Here is a 23,075-nt window from a genome sequence, read left to right as displayed (position 1 = left end):
TGTTCGAAAACCACAGTGGAAACATTACGTGGGAAGAGATGAATACAAAATCCGAAATTTTTTATTTATTAATTTTTTTTAGTAATCCTTGAAGTAATATTTTTAATTTTGTTTTTGCAAAATAGTCAGGCTGAATCCCAGTTTGTTGTTTTTATATAAAAAAAAAACTATTTATTAGTGGGGAATGTATGGCATTGTTTGCCGAGGGGTAAGGCAGGGAAGACTATAGTTTCGGATCACGCCACTGATCCTCATCAGTTCCCATAGTTTTTTGTTGGGGTATTCTCCCCAGAAGCTATTGCTTCTATACAAAAAACCTTTCATACCCAAATGTCTCTTGTAACAAAGCGAAGTACTTAGCTGACCAACGACATAAACTGCATGAGAATTTCGCTGGAGCCTCACTTCGAGGTTAACAAGGCATTTACAAACAATACCACACCTTTCCCACTGTTGTGTGTTGTCACATCGCGACAAATGCACACAACGACTTTGTTGGTGTTGCTAGTGTACAGCAACAAACCAAACAGTTTAACCGTGCCTGCGTCTACAACTTCAGTAGTGTTGGCGGTTTATTTGGGATACCATTTGTATTTTGTTTTTGCAAAATAGTCAGGCTGAATCCCAGTTTGTTGTTTTTATAAAAAAAAACAACTATTTATTAGTGGGGAATGTATGGCATTGTTTGCCGAGGGGTAAGGCAGGGAAGACTATAGTTTCGGATCACGCCACTGATCCTCATCAGTTCCCATAGTTTTTTGTTGGGATATTCTCCCCAGAAGCTATTGCTTCTATACAAAAAACCTTTCATACCCAAATGTCTCTTGTAACAAAGCGAAGTACTTAGCTGACCAACGACATAAACTGCATGAGAATTTCGCTGGAGCCTCACTTCGAGGTTAACAAGGCATTTACAAACAATACCACACCTTTCCCACTGTTGTGTGTTGTCACATCGCGACAAATGCACACAACGACTTTGTTGGTGTTGCTAGTGTACAGCAACAAACCAAACAGTTTAACCGTGCCTGCGTCTACAACTTCAGTAGTGTTGGCGGTTTATTTGGGATACCATTTGTATTTTGTTTTTGCAAAATAGTCAGGCTGAATCCCAGTTTGTTGTTTTTATAAAAAAAAACAACTATTTATTAGTGGGGAATGTATGGCATTGTTTGCCGAGGGGTAAGGCAGGGAAGACTATAGTTTCGGATCACGCCACTGATCCTCATCAGTTCCCATAGTTTTTTGTTGGGATATTCTCCCCAGAAGCTATTGCTTCTATACAAAAAACCTTTCATACCCAAATGTCTCTTGTAACAAAGCGAAGTACTTAGCTGACCAACGACATAAACTGCATGAGAATTTCGCTGGAGCCTCACTTCGAGGTTAACAAGGCATTTACAAACAATACCACACCAAACTATGGGAACTGATGAGGATCAGTGGCGTGATCCGAAACTATAGTCTTCCCTGCCTTACCCCTCGGCAAACAATGCCATACATTCCCCACTAATAAATAGTTGTTTTTTTTTATAAAAACAACAAACTGGGATTCAGCCTGACTATTTTGCAAAAACAAAATACAAATGGTATCCCAAATAAACCGCCAACACTACTGAAGTTGTAGACGCAGGCACGGTAAAACTGTTTGGTTTGTTGCTGTACACTAGCAACACCAACAAAGTCGTTGTGTGCATTTGTCGCGATGTGACAACACACAACAGTGGGAAAGGTGTGGTATTGTTTGTAAATGCCTTGTTAACCTCGAAGTGAGGCTCCAGCGAAATTCTCATGCAGTTTATGTCGTTGGTCAGCTAAGTACTTCGCTTTGTTACAAGAGACATTTGGGTATGAAAGGTTTTTTGTATAGAAGCAATAGCTTCTGGGGAGAATACCCCAACAAAAAACTATGGGAACTGATGAGGATCAGTGGCGTGATCCGAAACTATAGTCTTCCCTGCCTTACCCCTCGGCAAACAATGCCATACATTCCCCACTAATAAATAGTTTTTTTTTTTTATATAAAAACAACAAACTGGGATTCAGCCTGACTATTTTGCAAAAACAAAATACAAATGGTATCCCAAATAAACCGCCAACACTACTGTAATATTTTTAATAAAATATTTTTAAATTATTGCGAATAGTTAAAAAAATAATTTTAAACCAGTAAAAAAAGTAGTAAAGTCGGACGGGGCCGACTATATGATACCCTTCACCACTTTGGGTATATCTAACGATTGAATCCTAACAGACGTCAAATTTTTGAAGGACCAGGGACAAAATTATGTAAATTAATTTAAATCTTAACCGATTTCAACTAAACTTGCCACACAATATGTTATAGTAACTTCAGTACGTAGTGCAAAATTTTGTGCCGATTGGACCCACCTTAGTGAATCATTTATATCCAACTTCTAGGTTATTCTAACTCCAGTACGTTGTGCAAAATTTGTGTCAATGTTGTGTAAAATCGGACGACACCATTTACATTAAATCGGACGAAAATATATATGGGAGCTATATCTAAATCTCGACCGATTTTCACAAAACTTAGCACACATTATTATAGACTCAATTTAGTATATTATGCCAAATTTCGTACAAATCGAAAGATATTTAGGGACTTTAGCGCACCATTTACCTTAAATCGGACGAAACTATATATGGTAGCTATATCTAAATCTGAACCGATTTTCTCGAATCTTGGCACACATCATTCTGCACCTAATTTAGTACTCTATGCAAAATTTCATGCAAATCGACTGATATATAGGGACTTTGGCGCACCATTTACCTTAAATCGGGCGAAACTATATATGGGAGCTATATCTAAATCTGAAGCGATTTTCTCGAAACTTGGCACACATCATTCTGCACCTAATACAGTACTCTGTGCCAAATTTCGTGCAAATCGAAAGATATAGAGGGACTTTGGTGCCCCATTTACCTTAAATCGGACGAAAATATATATGGGAGCTATATCTAAATCTGAACCGATTTTTCCCAATTTCAATAGGGTTCGTCCTTGGGCCAAATAAGTGACTTGTACCAAATTTCATCCAAATCGGATCATAAAAGCGACCTGTACTTTGTTTACAATTTAACATCTACAGACGGACGGACGGACGGACATGCATAAATCGACTCAGAAAGTAATTCTATGCATATTCTCAAAAGGAACCATGTGTCTATCTCGTTTCCTTTTGCCTGTTACAAACATATGCACAAAGACATAAGGGTAGAAGGGTATAAAAATCAACTCTTACTCAATACTGGAAATTAAAAAAAAAAATCCACTCTTATATTTTGGACTTGAAAATAAGTTCTTAAAAATCAAGCCCATGAAAAATGTTAAAAAAAAACACTTCTATATTTATAACTTGAACATTTTTCAACAATCCAGGCCTATATTTCGGACATGAAGATTTATTTAAAAAAAATTAAAAAATATTTTTAAAAAATACACGCTTATATTTGGAACTTGTAAAAATACTTCTAAAAATTCCACGCCTATATTAGGAGCTTTAAAGATATTTTTAAAAAATCCGACTGTATTGGGATTTTTAAAGATATCTCCTCCTTTTGCACCACGCCTATATATGAAACATGGAAAATATTTCTAAAAAAATTACGACTATATTTGTATTCTTTACACTTTCACATGTTCCGATTTTTATTTCAAAATCGGGATGTGTCTGTCCTATGTCCTCCATACTCTCAACAATTCTTCGACACATTGAATTGACGTTAGAAATGTTTGACGTAGACGTCAAACCGATCCGAAACCTTTGTCGTAAAATAGAAATGGTTTTGTTGCTTGTGTAGCATTTATCGGCTTTATTATCCCTCGATATCGTTGTCCAATCACCGTAACTCCTGATCCAACCTCATTTTCGAGGTTGCAATTACGCCGTCGGACAAGAATCCTAAATATAAAAAAGACAACATCATTGGATATTTGTTCTTTACTCACTAAGTCTTCTTATAAAAAATTCCTCGAACATGTTTGCGGACTTGGCCTTCATACTAAAAACCTAAAATATTAAAATTAGAAGTTTAACTTCCACCCGTCCCTGTTTTGCCTCCACTATATCTCTTTCCTCTGTGGGACATTTAATTCTCGTTACGATTTCGAACACACAAATATTACACCATTTCGTGACAAAAATTCCAAAAACAAATATTTTATTACGAAGGCGTTTAATTAATATTTAATTAGTCATTAGGGAAATTTAACTCCTGGCCCAACAAGATGTTGATTGCCTTGTTCAGCATCAATCGACAACACAAAACGTTTTAACTTTGCTGCTAGCATTCCAATAATTGCCACGACATAATTCCCTGTTGACCCTCAACACCACCTCCTTCTCCTTCTAATTTCGAACAATCTTTTTGGGGTTAACAAACCAATAAATAGTTTGAAAAGCTGCTAAGTCATCTACTTCTTCGGGTTCGTACAACTAATGAATATGAAATGTTTGAATTCCTTGCTGTTCTTGTTGTAGTTGCTGCTGCTACTGTGTGGCTATGATCAAAAGTCAATTAGTCCTGGGTTTAAAGTTTTCATCGGAAAATTCATTTCGGTGGTTTCCTTTCAATTCTCTTTGACAAATTGAAAAATCTAGAAGTTGAATTAAAGCACGCCAAGAATTTTCCATTTAAGTCATGTTGGGGAATTTTTCAGAGAAACATCCACCAAACTTCCTTTTTGGGGGGAGGGCATTTTAAAGAGGGACAAAAACAAAAGTTTATGGCTTAACGATGTTATAGCACAAACTTAAAAGTCAAATCTCATGTGAATCTCATGACTGATGAAAGTTCGTTCTATAAGAATGAAAAGTTTTTCAGCAATGAAACGCCAAAGAAGATTGAAAACAAAAGTTTTTCGTTTTTGCATTCAACAGAAAATTTTGACATTTCTGATGACGGCATCAACAATTCTTGTTGTTGTTGATTCACCGCGTATTTAACCTGCACAATTGGATGGTTGGCTGGATGGATTGGTGTTGTGGAACACTTGTTGGCTGTCCAGTTTTTTGTTTCAAGTTCTGAATTAATGATGAGTATTGTCGTGGGGGAAGAAAGCCACATACATTACATAAAATCCTTGGGTGAATCCTTATATATGTATATAAAAAACGATTCTTAAACAAATCCACACCTCGTTTAGGCCTTGAATAAATATTCCTTAAAATTTCCACACCCACTACCTAGTGGTAATCCTTGAAAAATATTCTTTAAAAAATCCTGGCCTATGTTGGTAGTCCTTGAAAAAATATTCTTTAAAAAATCCACGCCTATTGGTAGTCCTTGAAAAAATTTTCTTTACAAAATCCTGGCCTATTGGTAGTCCTTGAAAAAATATTCTTTAAAAAATCCTGGCCTATTGGTAGTCCTTGAAAAAATATTCTTTACAAAATCCTGGCCTATTGGTAGTCCTTGAAAAAATATTCTTTAAAAAATCCACGCCTATTGGTAGTCCTTGAAAAAATATTCTTTACAAAATCCTGGCCTATTGGTAGTCCTGGAAAAAATATTCTTTACAAAATCCTGGCCTATTGGTAGTCCTTGAAAAAATATTCTTTAAAAAATCCACGCCTATTGGTAGTCCTTGAAAAAATATTCTTTAAAAAATCCTGGTAGTCCTTGAAAAAATCGTCTTTAAAAAATCCACGCCTATTGGTAGTCCTTGAAAAAATATTCTTTAAAAAATCCTGGTAGTCCTTGAAAAAATCTTCTTTAAAAAATCCACGCCTTGTTGGATAGTCCTTGAAAAAATCTTCTTTAAAAAATCCACGCCTTGTTGGATAGTCCTTGAAAAAATCTTCTTTAAAAAATCCACGCCTTGTTGGATAGTCCTTGAAAAAATCTTCTTTAAAAAATCCACGCCTTGTTGGATAGTCCTTGAAAAAATCTTCTTTAAAAAATCCACGCCTTGTTGGATAGTCCTTGAAAAAATCTTCTTTAAAAAATCCACGCCTTGTTGGATAGTCCTTGAAAAAATCTTCTTTAAAAAATCCACGCCTTGTTGGATAGTCCTTGAAAAAATCTTCTTTAAAAAATCCACGCCTTGTTGGATAGTCCTTGAAAAAATCTTCTTTAAAAAATCCACGCCTTGTTGGATAGTCCTTGAAAAAATCTTCTTTAAAAAATCCACGCCTTGTTGGATAGTCCTTGAAAAAATCTTCTTTAAAAAATCCACGCCTTGTTGGATAGTCCTTGAAAAAATCTTCTTTAAAAAATCCACGCCTTGTTGGATAGTCCTTGAAAAAATCTTCTTTAAAAAATCCACGCCTTGTTGGATAGTCCTTGAAAAAATCTTCTTTAAAAAATCCACGCCTTGTTGGATAGTCCTTGAAAAAATCTTCTTTAAAAAATCCACGCCTTGTTGGATAGTCCTTGAAAAAATCTTCTTTAAAAAATCCACGCCTTGTTGGATAGTCCTTGAAAAAATCTTCTTTAAAAAATCCACGCCTTGTTGGATAGTCCTTGAAAAAATCTTCTTTAAAAAATCCACGCCTTGTTGGATAGTCCTTGAAAAAATCTTCTTTAAAAAATCCACGCCTTGTTGGATAGTCCTTGAAAAAATCTTCTTTAAAAAATCCACGCCTTGTTGGATAGTCCTTGAAAAAATCTTCTTTAAAAAATCCACGCCTTGTTGGATAGTCCTTGAAAAAATCTTCTTTAAAAAATCCACGCCTTGTTGGATAGTCCTTGAAAAAATCTTCTTTAAAAAATCCACGCCTTGTTGGATAGTCCTTGAAAAAATCTTCTTTAAAAAATCCACGCCTTGTTGGATAGTCCTTGAAAAAATCTTCTTTAAAAAATCCACGCCTTGTTGGATAGTCCTTGAAAAAATCTTCTTTAAAAAATCCACGCCTATTTTGGTAGTCCTTGAAAAAATCTTCTTTAAAAAATCCACGCCTTGTTGGATAGTCCTTGAAAAAATCTTCTTTAAAAAATCCACGCCTTGTTGGATAGTCCTTGAAAAAATCTTCTTTAAAAAATCCACGCCTTGTTGGATAGTCCTTGAAAAAATCTTCTTTAAAAAATCCACGCCTTGTTGGATAGTCCTTGAAAAAATCTTCTTTAAAAAATCCACGCCTTGTTGGATAGTCCTTGAAAAAATCTTCTTTAAAAAAATCCACGCCTTGTTGGATAGTCCTTGAAAAAATCTTCTTTAAAAAATCCACGCCTTGTTGGATAGTCCTTGAAAAAATCTTCTTTAAAAAATCCACGCCTATTTTGGTAGTCCTTGAAAAAATCTTCTTTAAAAAATCCACGCCTTGTTGGATAGTCCTTGAAAAAATCTTCTTTAAAAAATCCACGCCTTGTTTGATAGTCCTTGAAAAAATCTTCTTTAAAAAATCCACGCCTAGTTGATAGTCCTTGAAAAAATCTTCTTTAAAAAATCCACGCCTTGTTGGATAGTCCTTGAAAAAATCTTCTTTAAAAAATCCACGCCTTGTTTGATAGTCCTTGAAAAAATCTTCTTTAAAAAATCCACGCCTTGTTGGATAGTCCTTGAAAAAATCTTCTTTAAAAAATCCACGCCTTGTTGGATAGTCCTTGAAAAAATCTTCTTTAAAAAATCCACGCCTTGTTGGATAGTCCTTGAAAAAATCTTCTTTAAAAAATCCACGCCTTGTTGGATAGTCCTTGAAAAAATCTTCTTTAAAAAATCCACGCCTTGTTGGATAGTCCTTGAAAAAATCTTCTTTAAAAAATCCACGCCTTGTTGGATAGTCCTTGAAAAAATCTTCTTTAAAAAATCCACGCCTTGTTGGATAGTCCTTGAAAAAATCTTCTTTAAAAAATCCACGCCTTGTTGGATAGTCCTTGAAAAAATCTTCTTTAAAAAATCCACGCCTATTTTGGTAGTCCTTGAAAAAATCTTCTTTAAAAAATCCACGCCTATTTTGGTAGTCCTTGAAAAAATCTTCTTTAAAAAATCCACGCCTAGTGGTAGTCCTTGTAAAAATCTTCTTTAAAAAATCCACGCCTTGTGGTAGTCCTTAAAAAAATCTTCTTTAAAAAATCCACGCCTAGTGGTAGTCCTTGAAAAAATCTTCTTTAAAAATCCACGCCTAATGGTAGTCCTTGAAAAAATCGAGATCTGAACATTTAAAATAGTTTTTAGTTTAAAATGAACCGGATTATGCCACGGTTTTCAATTGAAATGCCTCTGTTTTTGTTTGTGAATTTTCAATGAAACTAACAGAGTTTGCCACAGTTTCCGTTTTGAAAAAAAAAAAAAAAAATATAGAAAAATAAACGGATCTGCCACACCGACACGAATGGCCCGCATATTCAAGAAGTGATAGAACAAAAAAAGATAACCAGACACTAGGCTTGCGAGCTTTAGTTGAAACAAAAAACCTCAAGAGAGATTTGTAATTTTTTTTTGCAGTTTTGTTGTTTTCGTTTCCGTGTTAGAAAAACTAAACGAACTATGTCAGCAGCAAAACTGCATACGCATCTAACGCACACACACACAACCATACTAACAAAATCAACGACCCGTATACAAATCCATAACAGAATTCTCATTCATATGGAAAACTGAAACTAAAAACAGGAAAAAAAAATAGCCGACGAATAGACACATAGAGAAAACAACTAAAATCCTGTATCCTTTCGTTTTTTTCATGTTCTTGTTTTTGTTGTCTTTTGTGCCATTGCAGCGTAAAAAATCCATTGTTATTTCGGCACGTGTTCATCCAAGCGAAACACCATCATCGTGGATGATGAAGGGTCTGATGGATTTCATAACGGGCGATTCAACGGTGGCCAAACGCCTGCGGCATAAATTCATCTTTAAATTGATACCGATGCTAAATCCGGATGGTGTCATTGTGGGCAACTCCCGTAACTCACTAACGGGCAAAGATCTCAATCGTCAATATCGTACGGTAATACGTGAGACCTATCCATCGATATGGTATACAAAAGCTTTAATTAAAAGGTAAGTAGAAGGGAACAAATACTGGAGTTTCGGTAAAGGGTCATCCGAGAGTTTATCGAAAACTAATACCTTTGGCATTTTTGCGGAACGTGTCCAAAATGCATTTCCCCATTTTTTTTCTCTCTTTACAGACTGATTGATGAATGTGGTGTTTCCATGTACTGTGATATGCACGCACACTCTCGCCGCCACAACATTTTCATTTATGGCTGTGAGAATAAACGCAACCCGGAAAAGAAACTTACCGAACAAGTTTTTCCACTTATGTTGCACAAAAATGTAGCAGATAAGGTAAGTCGAGATACGAGCACAAGCACAACACCAAGCTAAAACAAAAGCACATAGAAAAGGGCAAAATTAAAGGGGGAAAGGAGAAGAGAAAGTGGGAGGAAAAGTTACAGAGGTGTGATTGGGAAGGGAGGTAGTGTTTACCTGACATCAAAAAAGTTCGACTAAGAAAAACATAACATGGGATACCTCTTAGCCTCACGCACCTCTCATCTCCCTCAATGAGATAATTTCTATCCTCTTATACCTGGCAACTATCTCCCTCCCTTCTCCAATTCTCTTTTTTAATGATTTTGTTATAATCATTTCCACTTGTTGTTGTTCTTGATGGGATTTTTGTTCATATTTTTTCTTTCTCGCTCTCTTAACATTTTTAATTAGTCAAGAGCCAAAGAAAAATTATTTTTTTATTTCCTTCTTTTTGTAATTTTTCTTAAAGTTTTTTAATAATTTCCTTTCATTTCTTGTCTTTTCACTTCGTTTGCAGTTTTCATTCGAAAATTGTAAATTTAAAATTCAACGCAGCAAAGAGGGCACTGGCCGCATTGTGGTCTGGATGCTGGGCATCACGAATAGCTATACGATTGAAGCCTCATTTGGTGGCTCGCTGTTGGGATCACGCAAGGGCACACATTTTACAACACAGGTAAGTGAGTCGATGTATTGAAGATTAACATCAGTTAAGAATACGAATTAAAACTTGGACATTCACATTTAAAACGAAAATATTAGTTTGGAGAATAATAAATCTATTAGGACGGTCGTCGAAACAATCGATAAAATCGGAGAAAAATAGACCATAAAACTGTTTCAAACCATTTACACAAAGCTGGATTCAAAAGGAAGCTCAATGTTTGGGTGCCATACCAATTAAAAAAATAGGATGGATCGAATTTCCATCTACGAAGCCTTGGCCAAACGGATTGACCCATTTCTTAAACGGATGGTGACTGGGGATGAGAAATGGATCATATACGATAACCCTATGCGAAAACGTTCGCGGTCAAAGGGCGGTGAAGCACCTCAAACGGTGAAGGAAGATTCGGCTATGCATTTGGTGAGACTGGAAGGGGATTATTTATTATGAGTTGCTTCCATATGGCCAAACGCTAAATTCCGATATATACTGTCAACAACTAGACCGTTTGAAAATATCAATTGACCAGAAACGTCCAGAATTGGCCAACATTAGAGGTGCCGTGTTCCACCAGGACAACCCTAGGCCTCACACATCTTCAGTGACTCGCCCGACCGAAACTTCGGGAGCTTGGTTAGGAAGTTTTTAAGTTTTAATGCATCCGGACTTAGTGCCAAGTCCGGATGCATTAAAACGATTGGTATCTAGAGAGAATTGTGAAAATCAACTTCTAGAGTTTTTTGCAAGTAGAGAGCAGGACTTCTATGAGAGAGGTATTATGAAGTTATCTTTAAAATGGCAATAAATCATACAACAAAACGGTGTCCAAATCGGACATTCCGAAGCATGTTAAATAAAGCCATATAGTCCATATAATAATAATACTTTTCTTTTTCCCCAACCTAATATGCTGTTCAAAATATGGAATTTTTGACGTTTGAAGGACCTAGCCAAATTTTCTAACCACATTTTTTTTAAAATACATTCTGTAAAAATACCTACATGTTTTGATATGGATATGATTTTCTATTCCGGAAACGGAAAACCTTTTAATATGTCCTCCATAGAGACAGAAAAAGTTACAGAATAGACCTACTGACATCCTACCCACCTATCGGTGGAAGAACTTTAGAAAACCCAATCATTGGGATTCTATAGATAGAAAACGCCTCATGAGATATTTTATTCATAGAATAAACATTTTGGCATACGATATAGATAAAAGACCCCCAATGAGCCGTTCCGTATATAGATTACACCTAATGAGGTCATTTACAGCAAGAAGACCATTAATGGGAGGTTTCTATAGAGAGATAACCCTTAAAGGAGCCTCTATAGATGGAGAAAATCCTTTATGAGGTATTTTATAGATAGAAGGCCCCTTATGAGGTCTTTCTTAGGTAGAAGACATATCAAGAGATCTTATATAAAAAGTAAGCCCTTAAAGAGTTTTTTTTATTCGAAAGAAGACACTTCTTATTATGTTCCATAAACCGACGTCTTCTACAAAGATCTAAAAAATTCTAATCAAGACCTTTAACATTTCTATAGCAAAGTTATTTAATAAGATCGTTTATAGGAAAGGTCTATGATTAGGCCATTCATGAGGTATTCTATAATTGTTAAAGAAGGGATAGACTGGAACTAATTTCTGTGAAGTATAAATATTTGCAAATGGGATATTAGTTTCCATTTCCAGCTCCTTCTTGGCATTAGCGACCATTGGTCTGGCCAACTTGTCGCGTTTGGCCTCTGCTGAATGACGGCTCTTCTACGAAAGAGCCACTTCTTTCAAAAGCTTTCTTTCAAGAGGTTTTATATTCATTTTCCTTTGTTCCATAAACTGTTTGTTCCATAAACCGAAGGTCCCTCATGACCTCTTCTACAAAGATATAAAAAATTCGAAACAAGACCTTTAACATTTCTATAGCAAAGTTATTTAATAAGATATTTTATAGGAAAGGTCTATAATTAGACCTTTAATGAGGTATTCTATAATTGATAAAGGAGGGATAGACTGCAGCTAATTTCTGTGAAGTATAAATATGTGCAAATGGGATATTATTTTCCATTTCCCGTTTCTTCTTGGCATTGGCGAACATTGGTCTGGCCAACTTGTCGTGTTTGGCCTCTGCTGATTAACGGCTCTTCTACGAAAGAGCCGCTTCTTTCAAAAGCTTTCTTTCCATTTTCTCCCATGATTTTTCTGCTGTCTGGGCTTTCTCTGCAGTCGCAACCAATTCTCTTTCAAGTTCAAGTTGATTTTCTAATTGGAGGCATTTGTTTTTAGCCTCTTCAACTTTAGCCTGTAACGACTGCACCTTTTCTTTAAGGCAGCCATTGGCGTCTTCTGTTCGTTTAAGATCAACTTCTAGCTTCCTATTTCTTGTACGTAACTCCGCCACATCACGACTTTTTTCTCCAAATTCGTCATCATAGCCTTGGTATAGCATATAGGTCACAAGCTTCGATGACCTGATTTCGTCGATCCTCCTCCAATGCCGTTTCAAGACTGCCAATTTGCTCTTGAGCTGGCCTAAACCCTCCAGCCATAATGATTTTCCTCTGCAATATCTCCATCCACCGATCACTAATCAACAGATCGTCTTTCACTTCATCGGGTGCACCCCTCTCTATATCTTCTATATAGTCATATGCGCACTGTATCACCCGCATATCCACAGACGTATCCAGACTATCGATATTCTGTACGAACGTGTCAATATTCCTTAGTAGAGCCCTTTTGTATTCGGTCGGTGCCGAGTCTTTGTCTGATTCATCTTCTAGGGTAGAGGACTCCATAGCCTCCCCCTTTATCAGTCTGTAGTGTAGATTACTCCCCGTAATCTCACCCAAACATACCACATGTGGCAATAGAAAACTCCTATCTTATTCTAGTGTATAAACATTCAATAAGAATGATCTATTATCACGAGTGGACTGTATACGAAAATAGATCCCAGTTCAACTAATTGTTTTTCTCTTTAACACAAAGGACCCACAGCAAGACATTCACTATCTTTATTAGACGAAAATCCCTGTTCGCTACGTGAACAACAACTTGAAGCCTTTTCATTGACAAAAGACCCTTCCTAATGTCTTGTATAGGTACAATGTATAGGCTTAATGAACCTTAAGACATCTTCTGTAGTAGAACTTTCATGAAGGCAGATGGCATTTTATAAGGTAATGTAGAAATATAAATTCCTTCAAGAGATCTTCTGTAGATAGTAAAGCCTCAATGATATAGGTAAAAAAACCGGTTTGATAGGGTAAAACTATGCCTTATCGAAATATTGGTTTTAGACTCCATGTTTCTTTGAACCAAATATGTTTCAGACAATTAGGAATCGATTTACAAATATCTGTCTAACCAAATTCATAGAAACTTAATACATCGTTACATGTCATCCCAACTAGACTATGTTTAAAGATGTGAAATATCTGACCACTGACCCATTGTGGAGGGTGCAAATTTGTAAAAGACACGAAACCTATCAATTTCTAACTGAAAAATATTTTTTTCTGATAAGCCAATGTTTTGCCTTATCTTGGATATGAAAATTAATTGATTGGTCCCCACTAGTTCGCTATAGCCGTAATTCACTGTGCCTAAGCCTAGCAGATCCTAAGGCTGACGACAAGATGCTGAACATATACTTGAGAACTTTTGCGCCATAACTAAGAATACACAAGCAGGGGTTTATAGCATCCTCTCCCTGCATATCATAGCAACGCTTCTCGCTTGCACTCAGCCGTCAGCCTAATAGTTATAAAGGGCCGAAGATCCACTCTGAGTATGCTAACATTAAACAAAATGGATGGATGATTTGAGGCGCAGTAACGGTCACAACAATCATCAAAAATTAAATTATATGAACCTTAATATTGATTCAAATATAGAGTTCATGAAATTTTCCGAATTTTATGTGTTTTTGTTTTAATCTTTCCTAAAGCTCTTAAAAATCACCCTTTATCGTTTCCAAAAAGTAGATTTCTGAAACCCTATAGAATATTGAAACAAATCAAATTAATATATACAAAAATTAAGCAACATGAGTCCTCTGTCATCTTTCATGCTGTTTTAATATCAGTAAAGTTGTCAAAAGAACCAGCACACCACAACATTGACAAGGACAACCAGCAGTAGCTGTAATATCATCATCAGTATCAGCAGGATACCATATATCTCTCTATTCTTCGTGGAGATAAAATCCCAATATAAACCACATAAAATTATTATCATTATTATTGTTGTTGTGAAATTGATTGTAGTTGTTATTGGATTCTGTGGTGAACTGTTGGTGATGATGATGACAATGATGGTTTTTTATTTATTTTATTTCTCTCCATTTCAGTTTTTTTGTTGGAATTTCGATAATGAAGATATCAAAGATATATTCCATTTCCAGTTGTTGTGTTTTTTCTGTGGTTTTCCTCTGTTGTTTTCGTATTTCCTTTTTTTGAATCATTTCCATTACCAATTGATGATATGTATTATATATTCGGAAGGGCAGAAAACCTATTAATGTGTTAACTTGTTTTAATATTCTCTCTTTGTGAGTGTGTTGGCAGGAAAGAGGAGATGTTGAGAAAAAGTAATTGTTAATGGATTTTTATGTGGTTTATAAACCACATAAAAAGAAAGATGTTCACAGTTGTCGATTTTCGAATATTGGTGAATGTCTGTGGGAAGGCATTAAACAAAAAAATACATAAATGAAGAACCTTGCAGTTTTTTTCGAAAGCCTTCAAAATATCTGAGGGTAAAAACCGTCTCATATAAGGCCTCAGAAAAATATTCTTTAAAAAAATCCACGCCTTATATAAGGCTGGGGCATCTTCATTCATGCGCACAACATGGCCTAGCCATCGTAGTCGCTGCAGCTCTATACGACTGACTATGTCGATGTCTGCGTATAAGTTGTAAAGCTCGTGGTTCATTCGACGCCGATATTCACCGTCGACGCAGATCGGCCCGTAGATCTTTCGAAGAATTTTTCTCTCGAACACCCCAAGAGCTGCCTCATCTTCTTGCGCAAGTACCCATGCTTCTGATCCATATAATAGCACGGGTAGTATCAGCGTCTTGTAAAGTGTGAGTTTGGTCTGTCGGGTGGTGGCCTTGTTTCTAAACTGCTTACTTAGACGGTACAAGGTATATAAAGTCTTTAACTACCTCGAAGCAAGTTCCACAGTTGGTCGAAGTCTACTGGACGTCTTGCGCGTTGATACCATCAGCTTGGTCTTCTCGCCGTTTACTGCCAGACCCACTTTGGCAGACTCCTTTTCAATTTGTTCAAAGGTGGCTGTTACCGCTCGCAATGTTCGACCCATTATATCGATGTCATCGGCGTAGGCGAGTAACATGTGTTGTTTGGTGTACAGAGTGCCATTTCTGTTCACCTTTGCGTCTCGTATGACCTTTTCCAGTAGGAAGTTAAAAAGATCACACGACAAACTGTCACCTTGTCTGAATCCTCGTTCGGTATTGAAGGGCTCCGATAGGTCCTTTCCTACTTTAACTGCTGACCTTGTGCCACTTAAAGTTATCCTGCATAGCCGTATTAATTTTGCAGTAATGTCGAACGCAGACATGGCTTTAAACACCTCTGAACGGATAGGGCTGTCGAATGCGGCTTTATAGTCGACAAATAGGTGGTATGTGTCGATGTGTTTTTCGTGGGTCTTTTCCAGGTGAAAATCTGGTCAATGGTGGATTTGCCAGGTCTGAAGCCGCATTGGTATGGTCCGATGATGTCATTGACCATTGGCTTCAATCGTTCACACAGCACACTGGATAGCACTTTATATGCGATGGGAAGGATACTTTTTCCTCTATAGCACATATCGTCTTGTCTCCTTTTTTGTGCATGGGACACAGGATGCTGAGGTTCCAATCATTGGGCATGCATTCATCTAGCCAAATTGTGCTAATCAGCTGGTGCATGCTCCTGACCAGCATCTGGCCACCAGTCTTGAATAGTTCGGCTGGTAACCCATCGGCTCCTGCTGCTTTGTTCTTGAGCCGATTAATTGCTTTTATGACCTCATCTTGGCTAGGTGGTATACATTATATACAATCATCTCTTATTGGTTCTGGGGTATCATCTTCATCGCCACTATTTGATACTAGCAGCTTTTCGAAATGTTCCTTCCAGATCCTCAACACGCTGTCTGTATCTGTCACCAGGTTTCCTTCTTCATCTCTACATCTCCATCTCTTCATCTAAACCACGCCTAATATAAGGCCCAATTTTTTTAATCCATATAAATGCCCTTATAACAAGTTTTGTCATTAATTTTGAATTTTGAAAATTTAATAATTTGTAAGTGATTAAATTATTTAAAATGAAGAAGATTTAAGAAACACTTAACATTTTTAAAAACCATTAAAAATATATATGGGCAATATTGCCAATTTTTTAACATAGCTGAAGCGGAGGTTCACCCCTTTATAACTCGGGAATTTCTTAAGTATATGAAAGAAAGTGAATAGTTTTATGTTAATTGATCTGTCGTTGCAAACTGCTCATGATATCGACCTCCAAACTTTTTTTTGGTGGAAGCTGTGTCTACTTTAATGTAAAAAAATGTGTAAAAACAGGTTGAGGCGAACCAGTTTTTTTATGTTCTCTATCGATTTGTGACTAAGCCACTCATTGCACGGTCTTCGTGTCAAAGTAAAACTCGAAGCCAACAAAATGGGGACTACGCCCCTTATGTATCATTTTTCAAAATTTTACCTGCATCTACCTTTAAATGATGCTGACATTTTGAAGCTCGATTTTGAGTGTTTTTTTAATTCTACTTCTAGCTTTAATACCCAAACAGGGATTTATAAAAATCGATTATAAGATTATTGTAGTCGCGAATCTGCGTAATTTGATATGTATTTTGTGTATGTAGTATGCACAGCTTCAGAGTAATACTCATCCGAAGGTGCGAATTTTGTGCGATCAAATTTCTAAAAAACCTATTTTTTGGGCCAAATTTTTAGATCTGTCAACTGAATGATATGGGCACCCGCGATCAATAAGGTATTTTACGTTTCGGATGATATAAAATCGTCTTCGTGAAAATCCATCTACTAGAACGGCGGGAACTGGCCTTCCAAAAACACGAAATTTGGCAAAAAATGTTTTTGAAAATATCGCGGTTTTATTTGCGTTTTCTGTGTATAATTTCCGCTTCAATAAATGACCTCATACGGATTTTGATCTTTTTCGAAAAGAGAACTTTAAAAACTTCAGTCGAAAGAGAGATGTACGCAATTTATCTCAAAAATAGATTTTGCTGGCACATCCGTGGTTCTTAATGGACCACATTGAAATTGGTATAGATCGATGTATTTTTTTAGGGTGCACACCGAAATCGGATGCGCGTTAATGGCATATGGAGTTTTCGGAAATTATTCGCGTTTTACGATTTTTTGGGTACTTCAATGTAACGTGTGGCACATCTTAGCCGTCAAATGAAATTTCGCAAAATATATATGGATTGGAAGATAAACTTCAGTACTGCCTGGAAACCGCATGCGCATCAAATGATTTTGAGAATTACGCGATTTACACGCAATTTAAAATGTATATTTCATAATATTATTTTATTTTAAGATTTATTCCTATTTATAGAATTCTAAGATTTATCGGAAGGGTCTTGATATAATCCGCAAGGCGTATACTTATACACAAAAAGTGATTATTATTATATATGTAAATTTTTTCGGCGAAATTCGGGTAAAATAGCAGAATAACTCCAACATTTTTTTCTGAAATTTCTTGTAAAAAATTAAAAAAATAAATGTGATGACATTATTTTTTCGAACCAAAAACAAATATTTTTCCTCAATATCTTGTTTTGTTGTCGCTGTGATTTACAAACCGCTACACGGACTTGTTTGATTTTGATATCATTTGATTCATCATGGTGTTTAGATTATGTAGATATTTTTAAATTAATTTTTAGGTGTGTGTATGTCATTAATATAATGAAAATATTTACGTAATCTCCTATATTTTCATTATTTTTCTCATATTTCGCGAAGATGTGCAACTTTTTCGCGATTATTATAATATATTCATATTCTTATTTTACGGAGGAAGATATATATCAACGTTTTTGGTCAATATAATAAACGGCGTAATTTTAAGATTTTTTTCTTATGCCCAAAATTAAAACCTCGATAACTTTTGCGCGCATCAACCAAAAATTTGATCGCGAACGGTTTCGGAGTCAGAACATTTTTCTCTATATATGTACCAAAAATCATTGATGTGCCACAAAAACAAAAAAGCTGGTTTTTTGAAAATGGAATATTAAAAAATTGGCAATATTGCCCATATATATATATATATATATATATAAATTTATGCATGTGTATGTATGTAACCAGCATAGTTTCTGTGCATTTGCAATGCATGGCAAATTAAATTTAATGCGATTAAATTTGAACTCACACACACACTCAAATCAACATCCACATGTTGTCTTCTCCACAAAAACCAACAATGAATCATAAATGATGATTGTTCAGAGCAACAACATCGACAACATCACATAGAAGGATGTTCCAACCAATGACAGCAAGGATATGATGAAAATTATACCTTGGTAACCAAACCAACAACAACAATCGAATTGAAGAATAGAGTTCAGGGTAACTCTAAACGGAGTGTGTACGAGTAAATATTTCTCACAGAGTCCTATAACTATCACATATCAGCTTAACCACGTACAAAAATATATATTTGTGTATATGTAGTTATGTGACTGGCTCTCTCTCTCTGTCTACGTAATCAGCTTAAAATTACCAGAACATGTTGGGGTGACTTCCTTTTTTTGTGAGTCATGCTCAAATTATCTTGAATTTTTCTTCTTTTACTGACCAACAACAACATCTTGACATTTGGGGTAACCGTAGAAATGCCAAGGTAAGCATTTATCAGCAGAAACCATCTGGGAATGGGAATAAGTATCTTATTTGTGTGTGTGTATATGTGATATAACTTTTATCCTAGAACTTTCTTAATGGACAAATGAGTCTCTGTTGGTTTATTTAAGTTTGAAGATACCTGCCAAAATTCAATTGTACTAATCTAGGGATGGTTACTTGTAATATCTCCACGGGTCAGCAAAATTTACTAGGTTAATTTTTCGTAGTAAACGGAAGATTTGGTTGTGAATGGACACATTACCAGTAATTTTTAAGTTTACTGAGGATGGAGTATTACAAGTATTTTAAAATTCTTAGCCTTAAAGCGAATTTACATATAACATCTACTCATGATTAAAAGGTGAATCAGGGTTTATTTTCTTAATCGGGCTGAATTTACCATGATTTCTCATACAAATTTAAATCATTGTTGCGCAGGGTTTATTTTAAATCATGATCGAAATCATGATACTATTGAGATACAACGCGGGTTTTGTACGAAAAAATACAACTCTCTCACAAAGTACCAAAATTTGCAACTGTTTTTACATGCCGTTTATTTTTAAATTTAACGGTTGACAAATACAAAAATGAAAGATCAAAGAAAATTAAAAATTATTTATAGAATTTTTGTGTTTTTAGTACTTTTTTTACTTTTGCATCAAAGTATTGCAAAAACATTTCCATTGTGGTAATTCTTCTATTTTTTTTTTCAAATTGCAAACAAATATTTTTGGCGCAAAATAATAATTTTGTATGTATACTAACAAACATCAGCTGATCGGCATTTCGATCATGATTAATGATATGTGTAAACAATTAGGGTGTATTTCTGGATTTCGTTAATCGAGTCGATTTAAAATATTATATGTAAATGTACTAGTGCATACACTTTTATACCATAAAAATGGACTCAATTCGGACCGAGACCTCTTGAAGAAAGTACACATTTTTTCAAACAATGTCCATGCATTTTAGTACCTCTCCGACACATAAATTTTTTCTAACCAGTTTTTAAGTAAAACGAAAAAATTCAACCTATGGATTAATTCAACAACTGAATGTTCTAATCTTTTGGTTAAATTTTGCATTACATTTGCAACTCATCGAAATATTCAACGGAAATCCCACCCGCCTGTCTTTTTTAAACTTTGAAACTATACACATACATTGCTACTAGCCATACGGATGTTGGTACTGAAAATGAGATAAGTAGGTCCACGATTTTTTGAATCGTTTTTAGTTCGATTTTTTAACCAAATTGTTTGCTTGTGATATTTTCTGTTATAATTGGGTGCCAGGTCTTAATAGTAAACGTTTACCACGGTATAACCCTCATAAGAAATTCCAGAAATTCATAAAAATTCCCAATTTTGAATGTTCATCTTATCGTAGACGCTTCCACTCCGATTGAGACATCTCCAGCTTTATCTGGCGATAAAACTCGTTTACCATACAGACAGCCAGATTGGTTCGGTTAAAAATATTTTGCAGAGAAATCCGTTACCAATTAAAGACCTTAAATTATGCTAGGATCTAAAAAATAAGTAAGATATGGGAAACATGAGGGCTAGGTCTGGATAAGATCTTATAATCTTTATTCGAGGAAAATCATAAATTCCAAATTGCAACAGTCAAAAGCGGGGCCATATTTAAAAGTACTATGATAAATAATTTTTGTCCTCTCAGAAGACAATGTAACAGCCACTTCGATTGGAAAATAGGCTTACGACCTTAAAATACTTAAAATGCGGTTGTCCTTTTATAATGAGGCAATCTCCAAACATGGCATTTGCTTCACGAATTTTTTTTTTTTTACTTTTAAGAATCAGAAATGCTTAACTAATTACAGTCTCTTCGGTTAGAATCTTTGGGATTGGGAAACAACTTCAAAAATATTTTTTAACCCTCTAAAAATCCGAAACTAAAATTTACTTTTGTTTTCTTCATGGGACTTTCAAAATACCTAAAATGCCACCGGTCAAAACCTGCTTGTATACTGACCATTTTTGGTAAAAATACCTCCTGAGAATCTGAAATCCAAAAAAAGAATACCATCATGATCAGCCCTCATCAGACCCCAAAGATCACATACAATTTCAAACGATAGTCTCGGTTAGAAAATATTGTTACAACCTAAAACCTTAATTCTAAAATAGTGCAAAATTTTTGTATAGAGGCCACGACAAGGTATGGAACTGTATTAAAAATGCTTAGCTGAAAAATCATTTTAGAACCTGAAATACCAATTTACTTACACTTCGGATGAATACAATTTATATAGGTTCTTTAAAATACATAAAATGGGCGGATATTTATATGGAGGACATATCAAAACTGCGATTAGGTTTTTTTTTCGATACGGAAATTTTAAATTACAGCCAATATTATCGTGGAAGATATAAAACATAACTAGAAAATAATAAATATTCAGAAATTTCTCATAAACCACTGCAATTATTTCGTAGAAATTTGACCTATATCAAAAGATTTTCCTGAGAAAATACTCTACCCAATAAGATATTGAAGGGTTACATAAAAAAATTAATGTATTTTATGAATAGTGTTCATAAAGCGTTGTTAATGTCTGAATTTCTGCATTTTATGAATGCAATTCATAAAACTTCAAATACTGTTGTTGGTATTTATATCGAAATAATTTGGAAAATACATATGCGAATTTTATAATAGCAATGCGGTGTCTGATGTAAACAAACAATTAAATACTAAAGTAACCACAATTGAGTGATTGGAGAGACGGAGTCTGTTATCAAAAGGGAGAAATAGCTAAACACACGGTTACGAAACTAATAACCACCAAGTGACGGAAAATAGTTTTGATATTAATGAAACGTTTACATATTTTTTAAAAAATAGTGGCTTCCTCACGATTATAAGAAATTTTTCTATGTGTAGTACAAGGACAATATAAAAAATATATGAATGGAATTATGAAAATATTCATTAAAAGATTTTTGGGAGGTGAAGAATTCCTTATGGGAATAAAATCACATGACGAGAGACAAGAACTCAGAAGGACAAATTCGTTAACGTCAAGTTTTTGAGTCGACTTTTTTGCTGGTTGCTCTAAAGTTTATGAAGAAAAGGATTTATATATTTATTCGCGACTATCGTGTTAAAACGAATGAGGAATATTTTTTTAAATATATTCTCTCTCTATCTCGAGTTGAAGGTTTCCGGAGCCTGGATAAGGTAAACGTGAATAAAGAAAAATAAATCCAATTTTTTTTGGCAGATGGCTGTACTGATAGATTTATGCTCATTGACTTTTCGCAGTAAAAAAATATTTTGTTGTTTTTTGTTTGATGCAGTCAGTTGTAAGTTGCAGGGTGTTAAAAAATGAAGTGAACAAATAGAAAATTGGGTACATTTTAAGTTTTTCTTCGACAACGGTGAAAATGCAAGCCAAGCGGATATAATTGTGAATGGTGTTTATGGTTCCGATACTGGAATTTTTGATGTTAATGTCGATAAAATCGGAGAAATTATCGAATTTGACCATCGCCCCGGAGCTAAAAATCTACCATAAAACTGTTTTGAACAATTTACACAAAAAATGGATTTCTTTTTCCCCAACTTAATATAATGACGAAAATACCCACAAGGACTAGAGGTTACGAAATCTACGTAATAAAATATTTCTCATCTCAAATAGCTCCAAATAACTTGACCCTTGGCGAATTTTCCCTTCTGTGTCCTCAATACACTCGCCAAGGGCTTTTATACTCGCAAGAATGTCCCACGCCCAAAATATTGTGCAGGATTACCTATATTTTTGTTCTTCATATAATAATTAAATATTTACGATATAATTAATTTAAATTAATTCATAATCACTCGGAATTAGAGTAACTTCGGGTAATGTGGACCATGCGTCAAATGTGGACCACCCCCCATATCTAAGAAAATGCTTGAAATATGTCAATGTCGCCTTGATAAATATTTTCCTTATTAGTGAAAACAAACATCATAATTGGTTTTTAATAAATAATTGCAATGTTGAAAATGTAGTAGTAGAAAATGTACCACTGATTGTAAAAGTGTGATTTGAACATTTTTTAGCATAATAGTCGAACACTTTGTTTTTCTCGAATATAAAGAAGTTATGTGGTTTTTCTTGTTTTCTAAAAACAAAAATATACGTTTAGCTGTAATTACAATCGGCGATTTTTAATTTTTATTCATTTTTGAAGCCGATAATTATTTCTAAATAAAAATATTCAATG

The 23,075-nt window shown here is 35.0% G+C and overlaps 1 protein-coding gene across 1 annotated transcript in view; it reads left to right on the top strand.

Annotated features, from left to right (window-relative positions):
- The window catches only part of LOC133321694 (cytosolic carboxypeptidase 2-like), a gene marked incomplete at its 5' end in the record, with an annotated part of 66,978 nt that overhangs the window by 4,396 nt on the left and 39,507 nt on the right, over window positions 1-23,075 (top strand). The window contains 3 exons of the mRNA XM_061530781.1: window positions 8,688-8,968; window positions 9,100-9,259; window positions 9,744-9,902. Of these exons, the coding sequence (XP_061386765.1) occupies window positions 8,688-8,968; window positions 9,100-9,259; window positions 9,744-9,902 (600 nt within the window). The remainder of the gene's footprint in view (window positions 1-8,687; window positions 8,969-9,099; window positions 9,260-9,743; window positions 9,903-23,075) is intronic.

The sequence above is a fragment of the Musca vetustissima genome, unplaced genomic scaffold, assembly GCF_032173495.1.
Source record: "Musca vetustissima isolate MV318-11 ecotype Yass unplaced genomic scaffold, APGP_CSIRO_Mvet_v1 utg33886, whole genome shotgun sequence".
Classification (NCBI taxonomy): domain Eukaryota; kingdom Metazoa; phylum Arthropoda; class Insecta; order Diptera; family Muscidae; genus Musca; species Musca vetustissima.
This window is presented reverse-complemented; position numbering and strand designations above follow the sequence as displayed.